Source organism: Erpetoichthys calabaricus, chromosome 13 (genome assembly GCF_900747795.2).
Source record: "Erpetoichthys calabaricus chromosome 13, fErpCal1.3, whole genome shotgun sequence".
NCBI lineage: Eukaryota > Metazoa > Chordata > Cladistia > Polypteriformes > Polypteridae > Erpetoichthys > Erpetoichthys calabaricus.
Window position 1 is genome coordinate 46,856,664 of NC_041406.2, and position 25,642 is coordinate 46,882,305.

Sequence of the window (25,642 nt, forward strand, 5' to 3'; positions counted from 1 at the left end):
AGTTTTACCTGTATAATATAATAAACATATTTTGCTACATTTCATCTTAAAAATGATATCGTCATCATATGTAAATACGCGCTTTATAAAGTGGCTCAGGTTGTGCAATATTACAACTGTATCATAAGTACAATTACCTCACGGTAACTTGCAAGTACAAACAGTTCTACAAGGAGCACTTGATGGACTGATTGAGTGCGTTTAGAGTTCTTGGGATGAAACTGTTTGTGAACCGCGAGGTCCGAACTGGAAAGGCTCTGAAGCGTTGGTCGGATGACAGCAGTTCAAATAGCGAATGGCTGAGGCAGCGAGTGCTTGATGCTGTATACCGATAATTCTCTTTCCAATCGCTGTACATCTGTGATTCACACTCAGATACAGTGATATAAATACTCCGAGTGGTGCATTGAGAGGAATATGGAAAAAGATGATCCGCTGTGGCAACCCCTAACGGGAGCAGCTGACAGAAGAAGAAGAAGGTGCAGTGAGAGTAACAACGCTAAAGCAGTTATGGTATTTGGAATAGTTTGACCATTCTGTGGACCATTATATTGTTACAGGTTAATTACAATCAGATGCCTTAAACTTATAAACAATATGAGGTTAATTTAAGTGTATTTATAAAGCCGCATCAGGGATGTGGATCTAAAAATGAAAGGGTAATCACGCAGGAACAGTAGCACTGCTTTGAACGCTGGGTGCCACCAATCTGCAAAACCAAGCAGAGAACTTGCGTACGACAGGGTATGAGCTACCATGGAAATGTGCGTGGCTTTACGCCAAGTTTAGGTTTTATACATCGCGATTTGAACATGGAAACGTTCTTACGCAACATTTTTGTGCGTACGCACCGTTTATACATGAGGTCCCTGGTGTCCCATCCAAGATCTTGCCTTCTGTCCGATGCTACTGCTGATACGGACGCTCGCCTACTACAGCCAGAGTGGAAAAACAACTTGTGATCAATGTGATACTCTGTGAGCCTGGTTAATTTTAGTTTAAATAAAAACATTTTAGCAATATGCTGTACTCTAATGCAATAGACTTACTAAATGAGGCCACAAGCAAAGGATGTTTTAACAATCTGAACATTGTAAAAGAAGGGCCTTAAGTAAAACCTTTTACTAGCCTTCTTAATAGGAGCAGAGTTGAAAATATATTCTCCATGTTTGGGAATCATTAACAGATAATCAGCTAATATCTTAGCAGAGAATACATTTCATATTTGGTAATGGTCAGTAAAGAAAACTAAGGGCTGTCATGAGGGTATATAAGAACATCACATCCTTATTAGAGGTAAGTCTGCTGAGATGGAGAGACTGAAGACATCAGTGGGTAGTAGGAAAATACCTCTGACTCCATAGAAGATGGACATGTAAACATTGAAAAAACCCAATGATGAACCCAAACGCACTGAGTAGAGCTTCCATCATCAGGGGGTGGGGAGCATACACTGACACAGTACATTGCTGCACCCACCACGTGACAAACCACAGCAAGATCCCAGATTAGGACCCGATTGCATCCGTGCAACAGGTGACACCTCAGCATCACACTAGTTCAAATGGATGGAGTGGAACAGTGTGAGGTTTTTTTGCAGGGGCTGCGACCAATCCCCAAGTTTTCCCTATAAGATGGAGGACCTGTTTGCAGAGCTGGATGCAGATTAACATCATACTCAAGATGGAGCAATTGCAGGTTAAGGGCCTTGCTCAAGGGCCCAACAGAATAGAGTTACTTCTGGCATTTATGGGATTCGAACCAGCAACTGTCCAATTGCCAGTGCAGAGCCCTAGCCTCCGAGCCACCACTCCATCATTCCATCACAGCTGTTTTGAATATATGGGAGTTTAAAGCAAGTTAAATATACTCCTTTCTTTGATAGAATTATCTTTCATGTCTTAGCATCTCTGTCGTGGTTACTGGGGTGTGTTGATTCGAGTACAGCAGAAATTCTTAAAGAATACATTTCCAAGGCACATGGCCACCCTGATGGATACTGTGGAAGAATAATTTTAGGGTAACATAGCATACATCTTAAAGAAATAGCATAAAAGGTTAATAAATGTCAGAAATGAGATAAAGATCGAGGGAACAACAAAATGTACACTGAAATATAAGATTTGGTTTAGGAAAAATAAAGAATGTACCAGAAGAAAGGCTGATGTAATATACAAAATGTACTGAAGGATGACTAAGAAATTAGCAGATTTACTATAAGCAACAAGAATGGACAATTGTTATATGCACAGAAATTTCAAGGGTGTTGGCTCATCTCAAAAGGTATAAGAACAACCAGAATATACAGTATATATACTTTTATTTTATACTAGCTGATTACCCAGTGGCTTCGCTCACTGAGTGCAAGGGAAAAAAATAAAATGTAGTCTATAAGTTATAAAAACAGTAAAACATTAACATTTAAGAATAAAGATACATTGAGCACTACTGGAGTGGTTTTGGGTAAACTACATTTTAAAGGTGGTATAACACAACAGGTAAGTAGTACTAACAGCAGCTAAAATGAATTTGGATCATCTGTCGGTAGTAGATCTGTTGTGAAAGGCGCTACACGACTGCTGTGGTATAGAAATTACATTTTTCATGTGATCGCCCAAATTTCTGCATGACAACCTTTCACTACGTGGCTGTGATTTAAGAGAAAAATAATTCTGATAAATGTGGATGCTGCCCTTCCGTGCTTAACGGGCAGAAGGTCCAAACAATTCCCAAGTCAAACACTTTACATAAAGAGGTCTGTACATCTTCTTAGATGTAAACTCACCATCTTCTTAAAATAATTGATCACAAAAGCAACCTTGAATGTTGCAGGGTTTTAGTGACCCAAACTCACCTTAAGGGACAGTAAGTAGTCGTGCAGAGCAATTGACAAACAGAGTCCTGCTTCGATGGCACCGATTACACTCATTCGCAAAGATTTCCACTCTCCCGAGAGCCGATGGGGCACTTGAAGTGTCATAAACAGTAAGAGAAGCGAGGACGCTGCCCGAAACTGTGAAGCTCTCGACCCGGCGGAGCAGCCCGACATTCCGCACCTCCCAGTGTCCACTTTGTTCTCACGACCCCTCGCCGCTGAAGGCGGTCTCGTCTTCACATTGTTTACAACTCGGCACAGTTCAAAAGCAGAAAGACACAAAGCTGTTTTCCTCATCTCTTCTACTATCAAGTACTGCCAACTAAAAAAGTTACAATGTGGCAGTTTCCGTGACAGTCACGTGGACGAATAAATAAAACTTCTCTGTCAGAACGCGCGGACGGCTCAGCGCTGTAGTCCAGAGAGGAGGGCTGGGAGTGGGTGACGCAGGGCGCACTTCTATGGGATAGATCGGCGTTTTTGTGTTTACTTCTTTTCAATATCAGTAAAATAACTCTCACACAAATAATAACAATTCGTAAAGACGATATAAAAATGGCGTCCACAAATGAAGTGATTAGTTCCTGTATTATAATATGTTCTGTGGTCATACGGAATTTCCATATCGCGTGGTCATACGGAATTTCCGTTTCAAATGCGAAAAGAATTTTATATATATAGATAAATCATTTCGGTGTAAACCAACGAACCAACCAGAGTAAAATGTATGCATTGATTGACACTGAATGTAAATTCAGTAGTTTATAACATGAACCTCTATCCCTTGTTTCTCTGACCATTCTCATCATTCTGACCATGCTGTAACAGACTGCTTTTAAAGAATGCCCATCCAAGGCATTCTGCCGAGGGGTAATTAAAAGATACAATGAACAGCTTTTCTCCTGCCTGATTACTGAATTGTCCTGTTGGAGGATGTTTCTTTCTTTAATAAGATGTTAAATTTCGACCACAATACACTGCAAAAGCCCTGAATTGGATTCAGCAGGAAAGAGGAAGTAAATTGGCCGATTATTTGAGCCTTTTTACCCTGCAGACTATTAGAAAGTGCTTCATAAAGTTCTAATCTTAGTGTACACAACGTGCTAGGTTATTTTGGTGATGGAGAAATGTCCATTTGTGTAGGGGTAATTGTAAAACTAAACTGGAGAACGCTAACAATGAAATCTGATATGAAGATATGGTACTGCAACATACACACGTGAAGGAAATGCACCACATTTAAAACAATCTGGGACTGCATTACCAATAATCATTAGGACTAAGGTAGACTGCTGATGCTGAATTGGCCCTAGTGCATGTGTGTGTATGTTCACCCTGCAATGGGCTGGCACCCCGTCCAGGGATTCCTCCTAATTGCCATGTCCAGATGCTTGCTGGGATGGGCTCCAGCTTCTTCGCAACTCTCCATCCGATAAGTGGGGTTTCAAAAATGGATGACTGGACAGTGTTCTAGGGGGAGATGAACACTGACCCGGTTGATACAGCCACAGTTGCTTGTTTTGTCAGCTTTCACAAAGAGAAACTGGAAGCTCTGCTATGATAAATTGGCCAACAGCGGGTCCCTCATCTCCTCTGGCAGATACTGTGACCTTCCATTGTGTGCAATCCTAAGTAATTCCATTTTGCAAAAGGAAACACTATGGAATCACTTTTAACGGCTGTGGTTAATAGCTGAAAAGTTTCATCTGGCATGCAAATCATCGTGGAAAGATTTACACAACAAATGCATAGACAGTGCAATTTTTTTGTTCTGCTCCCACTGTCATGTTCTTCCTTGCACAACAAATAAAACGCTTTCCGCCATAAAGATAGCATTGTAAAACACTTTCACCCTTGAATGCCACAGAAAATCAGAAGACCATTTCCATCCGTAAGATAGACAGTAACTCTTGTTATTTTGTTTTCTTTTGCTAGTGATGGCCATGCCTTCACAGATCACAGCTTTTCACACAATTTATAATCAATGAAAAAGCACATTATTTTATAACCATGTGAAAAAGTAAGGAACACGAGTAAATCATTGAAACGTTTGAGTCTTGATGCAGACAAGCTGATAATATTAATGGAGAAGCACAGTGAAATTCTTACTTGTAGGTCTGACCAAAATGCAGAACCTGGCTCCATGACAAAAAAGAATGTACAGAATTTAACATCAGAGTATTGTACAACAGGAGCAGGGGACCAACAACTAAATTACTGTTTACAAAACTAACTTATGATCACATCCCCAAAATATGAAACCCTTCTCACACCAGTACCATAACCTGACTTACAAGAGACCTGAGAGTGAACTGAGATTGTAATCCATGTTTTACACCATGAGCCTGAGTGATCAAGTAACAGCTCAATGCTCCTAACTTTGTGCCCATCCCTGGGGTAAGCTCCTAAGCCAAGTGGTACACCATCCTCAAATCCTCAAAAGAACCTTGTGTCCATAGACAAGGTAAAACAGAAAACAAACTCTTTCGAAAAAAAATGAAAGAAGTTTGGAATGTCTGCATTGAGCATAATCAGTAAACTTAAGCAATCCAGGGCTGAGATGCTAGAAGGGGATGTGGGCAAAGCTAACACCCTGAACCAATTTTTTAAAAAGATTTTCCTATCCAACCCCACCTTCTTTCAATAACCAGTCTCCCCACACCATCCCTACTACATAAAGAACTCCTACCACGTCACATAGATTGGCCAGTGACAAATGCATCTCTGACCATCAGTGTGGGCTATCCATAACTGAAGATCAAGTAAGGACACAACTGCTTAAACTACATACTGCTGCGAGAGCAGATGGAGTCAGACCTCAAGTGCTTAAGGCCTGTGCTGATCAACTTTGTGGTGTCCTTTGTCACATGTTCAGTCTAAGGCTCCAAAAAGTGTCACTGCTGTGGAAAACATCCTGCTTTGTTTCTGTTCCAAAGAAGGCAAGCACCTCTTCAACTAATGGCTAGAGACCAGTGGCACTTATGTCTCACATCATGAAGACATTTGAAAGGCTAGTCCTGGGCTATATGAGTCAGTTTGTGGTAGACCACCTGGACCCACTACAATCTGCCTATCAGACAAAGATTGGAGTGGAGGATGAAATTATCTGTCTGCTCCACAAGGCTTATTCTCTCCTGCATAAGGCTGGCAGCACTGTGAGGATGATGTTTTGTGATTTCTCCAGTGCCATCCAGCCAAACCTGTTAAGGGGTAAACTCAGAGATATGCAAGGAACAGGCCTGTCTCCCTTTCTCTTCACGCTGTACACCTCCGACTATAAATATGACAGCAGGTCATGTCACTTGCAGAAGTTCTCAGATGATTCTACACTTATGGGGTATATTGGTAAGTGGGATGAGACAGAGAATATGTGTCAGGTGGAGATCTTTGTTTCTTGGGGCAAAGAGAATTGTCTGCATCTTAACATCAACAAAACCAAGTAACAGGTTATTGACTCTAACTGCAGCAAAGATCCTCTATGTCCAGTCACTATTCAAGGAGAGGATGCAGAGGTGGTCCACTCCCACAAGTGCTTGGCAGTTCACATCAAAGTCAGCTTGGACTGGTCTTGGAACACAGGAGAACTATACAAGTAAGAGCAGAGCAGACATCCGTTGCATCTTCTATAACTCTGTCATGGCCAGTGTGATGTTCTACACTTGTTGTGTGCTAACATCACTTCAAGAGAGGCCCATCAAATCAACAAGCAAATTAAAGGGCAGGCTCAGTTATGGGACACACTCTGAAACCCCCTCGTGGCAAAGGAGAGAATAAAACAAAATTGAGTGACATTATGAACAATGCTACACATCCTCTGTCTGACACACTAACGCAGAGGGTTTTTAACCAATAAATTATTCAGCAGTTTGTCAAGATATGTTTGTTATGGTGTGAAATTTTGCATACAAGTTGATAAATATGTTGTATGTCTTTATTTGTAACTTAGGCAAAGCGATGTAATATTAGTGTTACATTAGTGAGAAACATTCATGTTTACCCCCTAGGACTAAGTCAGGATAGTGAATTTTACAACAGGGTTGGGGAAAGTGCCTCAAACAAGTTTGACAAATGTTTCTCTGCTGGACTCTCTCTATCAGCCCCCACAGGAAAGCCAGACTGCCTAGCTGGCAAGCTTCACCTTAACAAATGGTTTTGGGGGCAGGTGTGAAGGTATTCTCTGCCCCATTGGTCTGTAGTATGGCTCTTTGGAATCGGCTTGTATCAGAAGCCTTTAAGTACCATGACGCTCTATTGGATTTAGGGGTTGGACAGAAAATCTACAAATTTGCTTGCTTTACCCCTCCCTATCTCTCTGACCAAGTGGTGAAGGAGCATCTCACACACCATGAACTGAAAAGGACAACACAATGGAGAGCACAGCTTGGCTGCCATAGTGAGACAGGCATGCGGCCTGTTCTGAAGAAAGCTGACCAAAAATGAGGACTTAACTAGAGACATTTTAAGTAACTAACAAGTCTGTGTGCCACCTGAAACTACACATCACCATTTACCAGGTTTTATGGTTGACAATATTCGAATATACTTTGCATATTGTTATTATTTATGAATATTATTGATAGTACATTAATTAAGTGTAACTTAAGTCCTGCTTGTCTTTTACTACACCTAATTGCTGAGGTTATAGATGTAGAAGTGAAGGTGGGGAGAAGTTATGTGGTACAATACTTTATCAACAGTGGTAAATCCGTGAGATTTGAGGCATTCTGACAAAGGCTATATATTAATAATACAAAAGGGGAAAGTAGAGTAATATAGAGTTCTACCAAGACAAAACAATGGTACTGGGGCTCCTTTAGACCAACAGCAATACACCTGCATAATGCCAAACTGGGACTGGGAATGCCAAGTCAGAGGTTTTTCTTTCCTTTTAATTTTCTTCCTTTTTAGTTATTATGGTGTGTGTGTGTGTGTATCAATTTAGTTATTTAAAGAGCTTCTGTAAAAAGCCATATTTGTCCATGGGAAAAAATAAAATAGCAAGTAAGAAAGCAAATCTGTCTGTCTGTCTGTCTGTCCGTCCGTCCGTCCATCCGTCCGTCCGTCCGTCCAAGTACAATGACTATCCTTCAACCATTAGGAAACTCTGTCTTCCTAATTACTGTACTAAGAATGTAAACCAGCATAGCTGGCCACCCGTCTGTCCATTTTCAAAACCTGTTTTGTCCATCTGAGTGTTGTGGAGAGCAGCATCTGATACAATTTATCGAAACAAATAATAAAATATGAGTTTGGTTCTACGTATTTATGATAATAATAAAATTAAGTGACTCTCCTTGTTTGGTAGATGAGGCAGGCAGCACCATTACGACTCAAAGGCTGTTGTGCTCATAATAATTTCTACTAAATGTCATCATAACCCTTGCTGCCACTTATGCCACTTTCTCATTTTCGCTTTGACCCCGGGTTTTGTTGCCTTTTATTACTATGTCAGCTCCTTATGCATTATGACAATTGGTTTTCTAATTAGTTCAAAGTGGATTTTGTTTCAACCTACGCATAATCATGGCCTCCAGCAGCACAATACATCAAATGTAAAAATGGCCAGCAGTTTACTGCCTCTCATAATAACAATATGCACTGCAACTAAGTGAGCATCGGAGGAATACTGTTAATCTGAGAATATCTTTGTTTTATTTGTGTTATGCAATTACTTCATCCCATTCAGAATTCAAACAGCAATAGCGACTAGCACAAAGCAGAAAGTATAATACCCTGCACTATCCTACATGAAAGTAATTCTAATGTGGTTGTTAAACAAAGCGCTGTAATGCTTTTATCATTTATTTTTAATTACCAAGGTGGTACATGTATGATTTGGAATGTTCCAGCTATATATTTAATCAAATATTTAAAATATTGTCCATAAACAAGGGTTATACTGTCGCAATGTAAATATGGCATTGCCTCAGTCACGGAACTGATCCAAAAGGAAGTGAAAAAGGGAGGCAAATAAAAAAGGACCGAGTACAAATGTGCACACCATTCATGAAAGAGCCCGATAAATGTGTTCAAGAATAATGAGAGAATTACAGTTGGCATGCAGTCGCCAGTGCATCTCACCTGAGCATACAGACCTCTGATTAACTGCCAAGAGGTAACCAGGCAACTGCAAATGACAAAACCTCGGACAGCGGTGCGTTTCTCACGTTATCAGGCTGTTAAAACAGAAAGGAAGGCATAAATATCCAGCCAAGGAAATCTACAGATTTGCTGCTGTTAGCCGTTGTCTGCTTTCATAGGATACAAACCTGCAGCAGATATGGGGGCTCACAATTGTGTGGTTACTGGTGTAGATATATTAGGTGAAAGTGAATCTAGTAATGGTTTAAAAAGAAAAAGTTCCTTCAGGTAGCAGATTGTCTTTATTAATGTGCTTCGCTTATTTATACAGAATGTGGAGCTGCGAGATGACACACAAAACAGAATTTGGGATTTGTGCCGGTGAGCTTTACTAAAGGCTGTCAGTCAAAGCCGTACTGCTCTGACCAAAGCTAACAAGTCAGATCTCACACCCCACATCAAGAGAGCCTACCATGACACCAATTTGAATAAAGCATAAAGGGGAATCACAGCTCCAGAGAAGAGGTTGCTTTTAGTTTTAACCAACTGCTCTGAATCAGATTTAGATTCATTTCTTTATAGTAATTCATTTCAGTCTGTTTATTTTTTGTGGGTTTATTGGTTGAAAATCTTCAAAGCTGCTTTTATGCTACATATTGAGTCAGCCTCCTCCCAATGTTATAGGGATAGAGTGGCCTAAGGGTTAGCATGCCTGCCTCACAGCGCCACGAGACCGGGTGGTTGTCCCAGCCTGGCCCTGATCTGCATGGTCTCTTTACATTTATTCATTGGCCGACGCTTTTATCCAAAGCGACTTACAATGTTTGAGATACAATCAGTTACATTTCCATTTGTTTTTTCCAATTGGACCACAGGCAGGTGAAGTGACTTACTCAGGGTCACACAGTGTCAGTGGTGGGATCAAACCCACAGCCTCAGGGTTTGAAGTCCAAAGCGTTAAACACCGTGCCACATTCTTCCCGGGTGTTAAGTTGATCCCAGGTTTCTTCTCTGGGCTTATATTTAAATTCCTTTGTATGTCTTTTTTGTTCAATTCTGATTCTAATTATGTATTCTGTGTCAATTTTATTTTTATTAATTTTTAATTTTGTTTTTATGTTCCTTGTATTTTATGGTTGGGGCCACCAATAAAATGAATACAAAGATAAAATGGGAGTGTGAGTTCCTTGGGATTTAGGACAAAGGGTTAGTGGTATCATTGGTTATGTGGGTCAGTGCAAGAGAAACATGTGATGTGTAGACATGGAAAGCAGGATACATGGCTGACAAGCCTGACTGGGTTATGTGTACTTTAGTTTAAAGTAACCAGAAATATGTACAGTAGATGGTATCAACTTCCAGAGAAGAGCTTTTTATGTCTTATTGGAATGTGACGCTTATGAAAAGGAGAAACAGCAGACAATAGGAAATGAACATATCACATTGGATAATTTGATTGGATATTGTCAAGGATCCTAAGACAATCATAAAAAAAGATATTAAAATACTTGAAACTGATTGGATTATAATTTTATTTAGAAAGGTTGGTTAGTAATTTAATTGTGTAGGTTGTAAATGTGTGTAAATGACAGATATTTGGTTCACTATCCCAACTCCTCTTCACACTCCACTTCAGTAAGTGGTGGTAATGCACCTTTACAGTTGGTATGGCAGCCACCAATAAAAAAAGAAGAAAAAGAGTTCCTTGTGGAAATAAATACAAGGGGTAAGTGGATATATGGCTGACAAGGTTTGATACTTGGACATACTGGTTCAAATTCAACATAAGTACTAATATTTGTTACCAGAAATGGAGGACATGTCATGATGGATTTTCCCAAATACAGTACAAAACGTATAAAATGTTTAAGAAAATAATGTGAAAACAATTTGGAGTGAGTTACAAATGGGTTAAATATGGTATATAGTTTGGTAATCACATTTATTGTCAACAGAAACAGTTCTGGGTGGGTGTCTCTTAATTGGACACTTCATTCTCACGCTCCGGCGGCACGGTGGCGCAGTGGGTAGCGCTGCTGCCTCACAGTTGGGAGATCTGGGGACCTGGGTTCGATTCCCGGGTCCTCCCTGCGTGGAGTTTGCATGTTCTCCCCGTGTCTGCGTGGGTTTCCTCCGGGTGCTCCGGTTTCCTCCCACATTCCAAAGACATGCAGGTTAGGTGGATTGGCGATTCTAAATTGGCCCTAGTGTGTGCTTGGTGTGTGGGTGTGTTTGTGTGTGTCCTGCGGTGGGTTGGCACCCTGCCCGGGATTGTTTCCTGCCTTGTGCCCTGTGTTGGCTGGGATTGGCTCCAGCAGACCCCCGTGACCCTGTGTTCGGATTCAGCGGGTTGGAAAATGGATGGATGGATTCTCACGCTGCAGTGCAGTAGGTGGTGGTAATATACTTTTGAACAGAATGTGGACCACCATAAACGCAAAATTGAAAGACGAAGCGTTCTGGGCAGTTTGTTGAATGTGCTTCGGTGGAGTGTTGCTCTTATCTGTGAGTATTACCTTGTTTTTGTGTTGTTCTTTTTTTTTTTGATTATCTGGTTTCATCAACTTTTCTTGCCTCTGCTAAAGGATTTAGATGAAGGATTTTATTTTGGGACTGCTTTGTTTTCTAATTGTTTTGTTGGCAACTCCTTTTGGCTCATTTGAGCTATTTTACTGTCTTTTGTTAAATAAACCATCTTGAATAAAGTAGCATGTTTTGGATCTATCTTACATCCAGTTTTATCCATGCTTTTACTTTCTACAGAAACATTTGTTTTTTAATTTTTAAGCACTCTGCAAGCTCTCATTGTCTGGGCATTTGGGGGCTGAAGCCTCTCAGTTTTCCAGGGTCAGGATCCCTGTGGTGAGACTTTTAGGGGAGAGCAGTGAGGATTCTATTCCATTTTTGGGGTCTTTTTGAAGGCCTCACACATTTCCCATTTTTTTGGGGGACATTGAGTCATAACACAGGGTCTGTGTTGGTATCCTTGCTATTTAACTCCATTACATTAGATGGCCTCTAAAGTGCCACTGTATGAGTGAGTACAGATGTACATTAATGAGTGTATCCTGCAATGGACTGGCATTCCAAACTCTAGTGTTTTTTTTTTCTAGGATAGAAAAGAAGATGGAAAAAAATATTACAGAGTACACAAGCATCAAGTCCAACACCATGCATTATGTAAAACTCTTGGGACAATCCTGTCTTGAAAGTCTGTACACTTCTAAATCCGTCAATGTTATAATGGTGATTCACAAGGCTAACCCTAAACACTTCTTTTTGGAGTAGCATAGACACAAACAAATCTTCTTTTCTTCCTCAACATTATCCTTTGCTAAGGCTCTTCTTCATATCCCACCCCACAGAGTTCCTACACTGGAGCTTCTGTCTCTCCTTCTCCTGTCTTCCCCTTCTCCCCATGATGGATCTTCTCCAGACTCTCTCTGTTATCTCACTACATTGTGGTATAAAGTTTAAAGTTGTGTTAAGTATAAAAGCTCATTAAATCAAGAGATTCACGAGACTTGGGGCAAGAGCTCAAATAGCAGGTGGAAGTGAGTGAAGTCTGACTAGAAAAAGGGAGATGTAAATTCAAGTAGAGTGGTATACAGGAAATCTGTACTTTTGTCTACATAGGTGGATGAGTTTAAATACTTGGGATAAACAGTACACAGCAATGGGGATTGTGGAAGAGAGGTGAAGAAGAGAGTGCAGGCAGGGTGGAGTGGCTGGCGAAGAGTGTCAGGAGTAATTTGTGACAGATGGGTATCAGCAACAGTGAAAGGGAAGGTCTACAGGATGGTAGTGAGACCAGCTGTGTTATATGGGTTGTAGACGGTGGCACTGACCAGAATGCGGGGGACAGAGCTGGAGGTGGCAGAGTTAAAGATGCTAAGATATGCATTGGATGTGATGAGGGACAGGATTAAGAATGAGGACATTAGAGGGTCAGCTCAGGTTGGATGGTTTACAGACAATGTCAGAGAGGTAAGATTGCGTTGATTTGGACATGTGCAGAGGAGAGATGCTGGGTATACTGGGAGAAGGATGCTAAAGATAGAGCTGCCAGGCAAGAGAAAAAGAGGAAAGCCTAAGAGAAGGTTTATGGATGTGGTGAGAGAGGACATGCAGGTGATGGGTGTGACAGAGCAAGATGATGAGGACAGGAAGATATAATAATTCTTTAATTCGTTTTATAATTCTTTACATTTATATAGCGCTTTTCTCACTACTCAAAGCTCTCTCGACACAGGGCGGACCCGGGAAGTGAACCCACAATCTCCTTACTGCAAAGCAGCAGCACTATACCACTGCGCCAACTGATATGGAAGAAGATGATCCACTGTGGCAACCCTAACAGGAGCAGCCAAAAGAAGAAGAATGTCATACAGGCAGGCTTCCATTACATGTACACAAAAGAGTCATAAACTGCTATAGGCAGGCCCAGAAAGACTACAGGTTTGGCTACAATAAATCTGTTTTTGGCATTTTGGCTTCCTTAGCATTACTCTAAGCAAGCAAAGTGCTACAGTGTTTGTTCTCCCACGGATAAGTCAGGGATTGACTTTAATGTATAATTTTCATTATTTTGTAATGTCGGTCGTACAAGTCGAATGCAGAAAACTCATGCTATTGGTCCAAGAGATTATGATATGCTAACGCCCACCTGAGAGAGTAACCATGGAGCACACTGCCTTTTTTTTTCCATGTATTGTGTCTACGTGACCACGCGGTAATACCCAAACTATTCAGAAGCGATGTTTGCATTGTTTTGTGTTTTTTGTATCTCACACCTTCATACACCTTTATTGTAAGAGCATCCCTTATCTACGATGGAGCGTTCGACCAGAAGAAAATATGAAGCTGGTTTTAAATTAAAAGTTGTTGACGTGGCGAATTAAATTGGTAACTGCACTGCTGCAACAAAATTCGATGTGTCTGAGAAACTGGTGCGAGAAAATGTAAAAAAAAAAAAATTAAGTGTCACATTTTTGAATGGGCATATAAGTTGGGGTCTGATTTTATGATCGATTTTTTGGGTTTCAAGACCCAGCTTATATGTGACTATATACAGTATATGCCACTTGTAAACAGTGACATGACAATACTACACATCACAAGATATGCCATATATTCATTCATTTTCCTAATCTGCTTATCCAGGGTAGCTGGAGCCTATCCCAGCAAGCATAGGACACCAGTCAGGAACAAACCCCCCAGACAGGGTGGCAGTCCATCCCGGTGGGGACCTGTGACGATGCGGGTTCACACATGCTCCCTTCTTCTGTCCGGGAGCCCTTAACCCGACACAGTCGGTAATGTTACCGATGAGCTAAGCAGTGAGGCAACAACATACAAGGGGATGGTGTAGAAAAGTGCCAAGTGCTTTTATTTAAAACAATAGAACAAAACAGTGTTCAAATTAAATAAAGTGCAGTGCCTTCTAAAAAGAGTCATTAAATAAATAATCCATAAAAACAGATGTGAAAAGTGGAGGTTAAAAACAATAGAAAAACAATCTTTAAAACAATGATGTTAAAATAGCACAGGAAGCAATCCTTTAAAAACACAAAGCCCGGTGTCTTCTTTTTACCATGGCGGCTCCCCTGCTACTCTCATCTGGGCTTCTCAACAGGAGAGTCGCCTACCTGCAGGAACAGCTGCCTTTCACTCTGGTCCAGTAGCCCTCCGATCCCTGGCTACGTCGGGCTCCAAACCGGACCGAGACTTGGGTTATTTCCCCAGCGGCCAAGGCGCACACGCTGGGGCTAAACCAGCCCAAAGCCTCCTCGACTCCCGCTCCTTTCAACGGTCAGTCGTCTCCTCTACTGGTCACTCCAGCTCCTAAATCGCTCAGCTGGAGTGACCGCTTCCTTCAGCCCCACCGAGTGTCGGCCAAACACTCCACTCGTGGGCTCACCTCCCAGGTGCCTGCTTTCTCTCATTCGAGCCTGCTCTTGTTCGCTCTCCTTCTTCCTCACACCGGCTCTCTCCACCTGCTTCCTGCCTTCTCTTGCTACCTCCCGTTCTCTTCTTTCTTTCCTTTTCTTTTTTCTCTCCCCTCGCCCACTCGCACTTCTATTTTATTAAGAGGGCATGGCAGCCGTAGAAAATTAGCAGCCCCAGGAACAATCACGGATGCGGGCGGTCTCTCACCTGTGCACTTAGGTGAGCAACGCCCACACCATAAATCGTCCTGAGAACTGCTTCAGCCATACGACCACCACGCCCCCTCGCTAAGCCGCAAGCACGGTGATTATTTATTAAAACTGGCCTTTAATGGGAGCCGGGGACCCGCTATACCACAGGACCACATACACACAAGGGCCAATTTAACATTGTCAATTCACCTAACCTGCATGTCTTTGGACTGTCGGAGAAAAGCCACATAGCCACAGGGACAACATGCATATTCTATACAGCAAACACCTGGGACCTGAACCTCAAAGACTCCTTTTTGTGAGGCAGACATCACTACCACTACACCACTGTGCCACATATATTTACGCTTCTCAAAAAGCAGCACATTTTCCTGTTTATATCACACACCAGAGCATAGCAGGTCAAAGTGTTGCATGTTACTTGAACTTGCAAGTAAGAATTTCACAGTACTTTGTACACATATGACAAAACTGCTAGTACTGTATAGCTTACTACTCTTAGTACATCTAGCACATGCCGACAACACCTCTGTCTAGCTTCTCTTATTTTCTCACTCCCCACTATTCTCCTAACCTCTTCATCCGTTTCCTCATGGAGACTCCCCATAGCCCACCTCAGCATTCTTGTTTTAGTACTTTCAAGTTTCTCTACTCCTCTTGTCCTCGCTCAGGCGTCTGCAGCATGCAATAGCACTGGCTTTATTTCTATAAACTATAGATCTTTTGCTTAATTTTGCTTGGTATCCTTTTTAATCACGCATTGTATCATCCCTGCCACTTTTCCCATGTTGCCTTTGTCCTTCACTTGTTTCCACTTCACAGACCTCCTCTTGGGTTATAACTGACCTTCAGTATTTAAACCTCTCTACACAGATACAAAGTAATCCCCTCTCTCAAGTCCATTAAGCTCATTTTTATTTGTTTTTTTCTTGAGAGCTATTCCCAGTTTTACTTTGTTGTGACTTACAAGTATTTAAAACTTTTGTTTTGCATTTTATTATTTAGCTGCTTTGGATTATTTTGTGTCATGTGACTGTAGGTTTTAACAGTGGATGAACTGAAGGTATTGCTGTGTCATTAGCCACTTAAATGGTTGCTTTCGACAGATTAGTTACTGTCCCCTATGGTGGCTCAATGTCTAATGACAGATGCACAGTACAGGCCTGAGCCTGCTATGGTAGTAACAGTATGCGTTGGCATTTACAAACCGGGGGCTGCCAGCTAGGCACCACCTGATGGTATTTCTGACAACACCATCACCTTACTTTTCTATAGTGCTCTTCACATTTTCATGATGTTTTGGACTTTTGGAAATTTTGTCCTTGCTTTGTTTTCTTGTTAATATTTTGGGTTCATTTTCTATCACAAAAATGACGACATCATCCACATGAGTGTCCCTCTTGTCATCAGTGGAGTGGCGGACGTCCGGGGCCCTTGCCCGGCTGGGACGCCTGTAAAGTGGATGGGCCAGGGGAGGGAGCGTCTTCAGGGCTTTATAGAGGGCAGCCCCCCTGGGTTGCTACAGCACCACGGATTCCCACAGGTCATGCTCCGAGCTGGAGTTTGCTACAACCCTGTTGGGTTGGGATTTCATTTTTATAAAGTATTTTACATTCCACAGATTAAATTTATTTCACCTTACGATGCCATGCATTATTAGTGAGCCAATACTTTTCTTTATATTTTTTAAGGCAATATATCGTGACTAGCTGGGCAGTGTTCAGCATTTCAATGCATTTGTAAAATTGTTCTTCATTTCTAATAGTCACAATTGTTAATGATCAAGAAACCTGTGTGGCAGACGGCCAGGGCCCATGCCCGGTTAGGATGCCCCTGCAGTATATGTTCCGGGGGAGCAAGCATGGGAGACCCAATACCTCACCCTGGACGCTAGATGGCAGCCTCCCTGGGTTGCAGCGGTGCCTCAAACTCCTGCAGGGCTTCATGGGAGGTGGAGTTGGGTTTCACAGGTGCCACCAGGGGGTGCTGCAGGGGGTGCTGCAGTGGGAGCTGCTGGGCCCTTCTGGGCAGTAGTTTCCGGGTGCCTAATAAAAGGAGCCAGCGACCACCACTCAGGTGCCAGAGTCGGGAGGAGGAGGATATTTTTATGAGATTGTGTTGGTGTTTGGGACTGTGCTGTGGCTGGGGGACACGGGGAAGACGTGCCCTCCAACTGAAGAAAAATAAATCTTTTTATTTATTTTTATATGTGCCTCCGTCATGAGTCTGTGTCCGGTCGGGCACCTATATAGCGCCTTTCACACCTGTAACAGAAACTGAATAAACTAGACAGTACGTGTTGTATAAAAATACCACATACCTTCATATTTTTGCCAAGACTCCTCTTTCACAGTTATTATCATAGCACACTTTCTGTTTTGTGTAAATACACCCAAGGCCAAATCCCTAATGATGTGATAACAAACTAAGGTTGCATTATTATATTTTCTAAACAACTGTCATTGCACCCACTCACGCTTGGCTGTTTAAGGTTGCTGGTTTATTTAACCAGTAAGTTTTTGGGATGTGGATGGGAAACTAGAGACCCGCAGAGAACCTGCATGGGTTTCATGGAGAATGTACTCGCTGCACAAGGACAGTGTCCAGCCCTTTAAAGCCAACGTCTGGAGCTCCAAGACAAGAACACTAACCACTGCTTCGCTCTGCCTTAGGTGTGGATCTACAGAATAAGCAGAGGATCAATCAGCTTTGCCAAGAGAGCTGAAAGCATACAAAGAAAGGTTTAAAACAAAACATAATGCATTCTCTGTGATCTCCTAGAACACACATTTTTTTTCCATTTCTGCCCTTATCCTGTATCCTCTTTATCTTTTTCAAGTTAAGTGGGTGTGATATTATGAAAAGAGTATGAAAATCGTACACTTCTACCATAAACATTTTCCCATGGAAAGTGGGTGTAACATTCTGCTTAGTTTAAAATGTAGTTTGGCGGATTCTCCCCTTTCTGGACTGCAAATGCAAACTTCAGGGCATAGGTATGATTAGGAATACCTCACATCTTTTAATCATCAAATATTCTTTTAAAATTATGAATGACAAAATACACACTTTTACAAACTGTGGGAGACCTGCCCTCCATGTTCCTTCTGGAAGGCTTCCACTTTCATACAGAACATCTCCAAAATTGTTAATAAAGACGGTCCATTTGTACTCTTCTGAGGTAGCTACAATTAAACACACATCCCAGTGCTCGGGCCATGGCTGTGACAGCTATTTAACACAGCTGGACTAATCTATATGCTCTGCACTGGGTATTTCTGTCACTGAACAGTCCTGTGCTCTCAGGAGTAACGATGAGTGAAAGAGGGCGTTTTCAATTTGCATACACTTTCAAAAAAGGCAGGTCATTTTTGGACTTTTAAAGAATTTTGTTTGGGTTAGAAAACAAGCACCCTAAAGCATCATTCACTCCACCGTATTTATGTGTAATCTTATCTGCAGTCACGTAAAGCATATAATCCATCTCACTCCAGTAAAATCAATTCGGTTTATGTCTCTCTTTCACATTACTGTGGAGGAGTGCAGTGCGTTTTTTTAAAAATGTGACATGCACACGTATTTTCCACACGAAACACACTAAAACACACCACTATGCACATTTTGGTGTTTTTTCCAGAAGAAAATCTCACTATATGGAAATTCATCCCTACAATGAGCTTCACCATGAGTTCAAATTCACACAAATTGCATTGCTCAGCACTACTCGGGATAAATAAAATTGTGAATTTGCCACTGGATCACTGTTTCGACGACAGAATGGGCCAAAAAACGTACACACAGCATTTGTAGCATGTTGGTTAAAAATCCAAAGCCATCTATGAGCACAAAAAAGGCTATTTGTGCTCCACATATTAACCATCCCTGCGGTGGGCTGGCGCCCTGCCTGGGGTTTGTTTCCTGCCCTGTGTTGGCTGGGATTGGCTCCAGCAGACCCCCGTGACCCTGTAGTTCAGATATAGCGGGTTGGATAATGGATGGATGGATGGATATTAACCATCCTTTGTCCAAAATCGGGTCAAATTTGACTAAAAAAAAATGGTTCTTTTACTTGAAAGTTCTGCTAACCTCCTTTAAATGATCAGTTCACAAACTGGTTTACCTAAATACATCCTCCATGTTCAGTTTTCACAGTTATAGAATAAATAAGTTCATGGGTCAAATTTGAACCCCTTTTTGGGCAGAAAAAAAAAATTCAGACGTGAGCATCAGTAGGCTTTGCACTCTAGGAACCAACTTACCCAAACTATTCTATAACATTTCAGTAATTATTTACTGCTCTGATGATGATCTTTCTGATCATAAAATAGGTCATTATAATAGCAACTGACGAGAAGAATTCATAATTAATTGCAGAATTACGGTATCTGATGGTTCCTCTAGAGCGCCTCTTTCTCTTGCATGATTTGGTTCAAAAATTAACCAGCACATCGTCATCTCATAACAGGCTTACGTTAAGAGTTTGGTCTTTTTGGTAGAGCCGTTTAGCTCTATACCGTCTGCAAGAAACTGTGACACACAGACAGACACGCACCCATTCTCGAGATATCGATATTTTAGGTATCAGGCAACCCTAAACAGTCGAGATCCATCGAAAACCTGAGATTTTGCTCCTCCCCCATAGACAATACTATTTTTTTAATCATGTCAAATTCTTTTGTTTTTTCTCTTTTGAAACTTGAATACCCTAAATGAGCAAAAGAAAATTTAATGATTATGACATTATTACCATGTTAGAAGGTTATAAATATACTAAGAGATGCACTGTACTTGTACTTTCATTTGTCCAGAACACAGATACTGTTTGTGTGAATTACAAACCCAAAATCAGTAAACACTCTTTGAGTAGATATAAATATAAATAGTTCCTTGTCATTAAATCATTAAAGCCATTATCATAATTATTTGTTTTGCATCATGGGATTAGGTGTTTCTTTTGAAATAAATAAGTTCTTTTCCATTACTGAGGCTTAACCACTGATGATTACTTGTTCTGTGTTTACTGACAAGTTAAGACCATTCATCTTCTTCACTAACTTATTCACAGTAAAGCTGTCAATCCTGCTTCTAGACCAAAAGATGCGTAAGCTGACATCTTGGATACTCCCCAACATCAAATCCCAACATACTGATACTGTGTGTGTGTTACTTACTGTGTCATATGCCGCCACTACTTTTTTAAGCACCTCGGGGATGGCACATTGAGGCTCCATGATAGGGTACTGGTCTTTGAGGTTAAACACCACGAGGGGGGTGCCATCGCTACTCATAAGACGTGCTGATAATGCCAGGATGCACTGCATTGGATTGGACACTGCAGACAGCCCACACAGCTCTTTAAATGGGACGATGGCATTCTGAAAAAAATTCAAAAAGTTAATGCTGAAAGTTAAAAGACAGAAAGAAGAACAGAGGAAAGATAACAATAGATAACAATTAAAACATACTAAGGAAATTCCCACTTTTTATTAAACCACTTTTCCAGAACTGTTGGGTGGCTTTCATATCTACTGTAGATTGATGCTCTCTTGGGCTTTTGCAGCATTCTGCTGCTCTGATATTTTAAGAAGACGTCCACCTGCCTCTCCAGTTAAGACTAGTCAGTCATTTTCTGACCCGCTTAGTAAGAATGAGCACTGTTTACAATAGGACCGCCACAAAGAACTTTCAGGTAAATCTAATGACAAACAAATCAGAGACTGAAACGGGACGGTACTGGAATTCACACGACTGGGGGGACAAACACACTTTGGTGCCTTCCTCATGTTCTCCTCCATCTCTACCTGCTCATTCCCCCCATTCATCTAATGCTCTTCTTTTTTGATTACATGCTTGTGGCAGAGAGAAACCTATGTTAGGGGTAATAAGAGGTGCCCTGGACGGGACGGCTGGTTCATCAGAATGCCCAGTAACACACTAGGTTAATACGGAGACATCAGCAAAATGAAACCTGCACCTCTTTGTTGCATATGAAGGGTAAGCTTGACAGCTTGCGGAGAGCCAGAGGTAACAAGGCTTTGAATGAATTACAAATGCAGGTAAACTAAGCAATAAGTCAAAATGGTGTTGTGGCTACAGGATAGTTGTGCCTAAAATCAGTCCGTCCGGTAGGCTAACTATCCAACAAGGAAAATATACTCTCATTCCTAGTCCTGCTTAATCTAATCTAGGGTTATTGGGCCCACACAGAAAATTAGGTGAATAAATATGTTAATGTTTACCACATGTAATATTTACATATTTTATAGTTAAAGTCAATATATATTTCATTATGTTGTTATATATATATATATTTTTTTTAATTTCCATAATATCTTGGCTTCTGCATTGGCTGTATTCTTTTGCAGTCTTTGCAGCACACATCTGATTTTTCAAAGTATAAAAGCAACTTTTTGTCAGGTCATTTTTGAAGTGTCTGATACTTAGTACTATCTTTTTTGTATTACATATGTAAAGAATAAACAAAGCTGTTAGTCATCAGCCTCAGAATACAATGAAGCCCTGAAGTACCCCATATTTATCTTGTGATAAGAATGACTGATTACAGCTATTCCTCCGCACAATTTGACATATAGATAACACGTTTCTGAGAAGGTCAGTGTGACATCTGCAGCCAATCAGGATGTGCTGACTGCTATTGTAATATATCACTACTAACCAGGGCAGAAATGCCATCCAAAGAGATCTAGTCATCATCACAGAACGTGACTTACTGTCAGTAATGGAGATCTGTTCAAACTGTGCCAGAAATAAAGCCCATGCCATAATAAAAGATTCAAACTACACTATGCACTAACACTTCTCGTATATTGTACACACACCAGTATATTCAAAAATAGTTTTTGTCGCAGAGGCTGGGCTAGGCTGAAGGGTTACCACCCAGATTACCTCTGTGCTAAGATTCTTTCCTTTTCCCTTTACATGTAGTACATTTTGAAAACATCAGTATATTGTCTTATTTTTAAATATTCTACACCTTTCATTCATTCCCTTTATATTATTTAACTGTTTGTAGTACATTCCTATAACAAATGTGAATCCCATTATTAATTTACTTCTTACAGATGGGGTGACATGGTGGTGCAGTTAATAAATGCTGTTACCTCACAGATCTGGCATTTTGATCTCATACCACCTGCCTATATGGAATTTGCACATTCTCCCCAGAAGTGTGTGTTGGGTTAATTGTTCATTTTAAAATGCCCATGTAGGTAGAGGAGTGTTTAAGTGTGAGTGGGTTGTTCTGTGGACTGGTGCTCTGTCTAAGGTTGGTGCTGCTGGGAAGGCCTCCTGCCCACTGTGACCGAGAATTGGATTAAATGGGAATGTTGGGTTATATAAGGCTGCAATTTCAGGATGTTAGCCAGGACTGGCCATTAGACTGTAACTTATTCGTCAGTTTCTGTCGTGACAACAGCATAGAGCAATAAATATGGATTTAGAAAGATTACTGCCAAAATGCATAACACAATCTGCAAATGTACAAAAATCATGAATGCTGAACAACAATAAACACTTTAGTCCATTAGTCAGCGGACTGAAAAAAGAATGTCAATCATGTTGCAAGCTACTGCAAATTAACAGATACTGCAGATGTAGAATGGCTTTGGCCTGATATTTAGAACAGAAGCTAGTATGACAAATGACTAAACACAACTGCCAAGTAATATTCCTTCTAAAGTTAGTAACAACAACTTTACGATTTTTTTATAGCATAAGATAACAGACTAAACAATAAAATCACTGAGCTAATGTGATGAATTTGGGTTTTGGCAGGCTGGGATACAGTGTGTCTCCTTTTTTAACTATTTATATTTGTATTCATGGTCATCTATAGTTTGAATCTTTATTTTGGTGATGTCATTCTGTGTTTTGTTTTTCAGATGGCTGCTGGTATTTGGTGAGAATCTTTGATTGGCCATGGCCATGTTACATTTAGTTGCTATGCCTGCTTTCCATCATGTAATATGCAACATGGTTTATTGGGTCATCATGTCCTGCCTATATAAGATGGAGGCATGCATGTTCTTCTGTCCTGGCTTTTGTATTTCTTCTAAAAAAACAACTGTGGTGTTAGTTGGATGGAGGACCTCTGCCTTGATATTTAGACTATGGTTTCTGATTTAGCCTTCTTCTACTGACGCTTGTTTTGGTATTCTAGTTCTGGCCCATTTCCAGATTTTTGTATCTGCCATCTCTTGGTGAATTCCTCTAACTTTCTATTAGATCTGAGTCTTCCTGGCAAAGTGCTGATAACGCCTAGCATTGCTGAATAAAAGCACATCACTACTTGGATCCATTTAGATATTTCAAGTTAATGACAACTGTGTGAATTTAACTACTAATTTCAAAAATGTAGATAAACTCCTTAGACCACAAATCAGCTTGACTGATGAATAGCGATAAGTAAACTCCACGGTGTTCACTTCACCTCGAACTTGGAGAAATCACGGAAGTGTTTTCAGATATCGCTGAACTCTGTGAAATGCATTGAAGTCAATGTGGAAAGACTAACTGAACTAGAATTGACTGATTTATAATGGTGCAATCATCTTTAAAGAGTCCCTGAGGGCTAGGGAAACGTCTGCCAACTATACTGGACTGATTATTGTGGCCAAAAAAGTGACCTGAGCTGTGCAGCAGGAGTGCCAACCACTGCACCACCGTCCCTCTGTGACATCAAATCAAATAAAAAAGAACGCAGTCAGAGACAGACGATCATATATTTCATCAAAACAAAGCGGAAATGACGAAATCGTAGTCAAAAGTCAGAAAAAATATGTAAGGCAGAAAATTTAAAGTGGCATATCATGATTGAAGCTGCTTGCTCGTTCTATTTTTTGAAGTTGCGCATCTCCAAACTGTCTGTGCTAATGCTTTGCACTTTTTCTTTTATCAAAAAGATAGAAACATCTTGTTAATAGTAATAAATCTTTCATTATTATTATTATTTCATAGAGTCTCCTGTGTTTTTGTTGCAGGTGTCAGGCTCCTTCAAGGTTTGTTTTCATTCTCCAAGTGGCCTCCTTCTCTTATACTGACGTGGAATTCAAAGATCGACCTGCTCATTTGGTAACAAGCAGAGATAACTCTTTATTTATGCTGTACATGTTTCAGAAAAAATAAAATTTGGAGAACGTGCATTATTTACTTATCTGTTCTACACACTAACTAAGTCCCCCAGAGTCTGTAATGCAAATGATCAGCATTATATACCTGGGAGGCGGTCCAATCCAATGTTGATTGTTACAGCTCTGGGAATGTCGTGCTGGCCTCACAATGCATTATGGGGTGCTTGGGAAAAAGTTCTCAAAACAATTTGATGAACAAGGGCAAATGCGAATGCAGCAAATTTGCTGCAAATAACGGTTTGGTGAAATTCGCTGATCAACACTAGTGATGAAAAGCTAACCCTGCATACTTTCAGATACATACTAAACATACTGTAATTCAGGCATCTTTAATGACTTGTATTTTTACTTACTCATTCAGAATATCCACAGGTAAATCTTCGTAACAGAGATCAGATTTAGACAAGGCTGCTCTCAAGAACTATGGGTGTAATTCAAATGATCTCTCTGTTCTGAAGATTTATAAAAAAACAGCAGCCTTGCCATTACAGTCTTAGTACAAACACAAAATGAAATGCCACAGTCATCTTTTTCAGGAGACTGGCCAAAGAATTCTGTCAAACAGACCTAATGGGATATGCTCTGAAGAAGAATACATTGAATCTACCTGAATATTGGAAAGCTGGCCAATTTCTTATTTTGTTAATATGTATGCAACTGTTTTCAATGTGTACAGAACACTGAGGTTTACTTCATTCTTGTTTGGAGTCAAGTTGGTTTAACATTCAGATCAACTTATTTTTGCTCTTTTTATCAAAAACGTAAAGGACAACAGTCACCTTATTCTGTCTTTTAGTTGCAAAAATACTCTTTCTGAAAAAAATCACAATGGGAAACAATGAAGCTGTTTTCATAAAAAAACAGCAGAACAGTTTGCACAGGTGATGTCACAGGTCTAGTACTGAACTAAAATCCTTGCCAGACTCTTCAAGCTAGCAGGAGGTAACAAGCTGGAATTTATGCAATCAGAACTGGTGGAGATGGCCCAGTTTTATACCAATGACTGCAGCATGTGTCACTGAGAAATTTCTTCTTATTTATATACATATGTGCTCACAAATGAAATAGAAACAGTTAAAAAAAAACCGAAATGAACTTGTGAGACACCAAATCTTCCTCATAAATGTAACTTACAGTGAATAAGGCTCTTCATTCTTTTGCATTGATGTTTAAGTTAAAACCAAAGGAGAAAACTCCATGACATGAAGAACTTGTTTGAAATTTCACACCAACACATGCTGGAGTCAATGGCATGAGAAAAGGTGCAATTGCACTCTTCTAGGGTTTCCATGCATATCAAAATTAAATAAGTCTCCTTCTGCCTAATAATAGTCTGCTCTGAACGCATGAAAGCACGTATGCTACTTCCTAGTACT

The 25,642-nt window shown here is 40.6% G+C and overlaps 1 protein-coding gene across 1 annotated transcript in view; it reads right to left on the bottom strand.

Annotated features, from left to right (window-relative positions):
• LOC114664188 (inactive phospholipase C-like protein 2) overlaps nt 1–25,642 on the bottom strand; it is a 448,834-nt gene that overhangs the window by 103,943 nt on the left and 319,249 nt on the right. Inside the window, exon 3 of the mRNA XM_028818196.2 lies at nt 20,289–20,492. Coding sequence (XP_028674029.2) covers nt 20,289–20,492 — 204 coding nt within the window. The remainder of the gene's footprint in view (nt 1–20,288; nt 20,493–25,642) is intronic.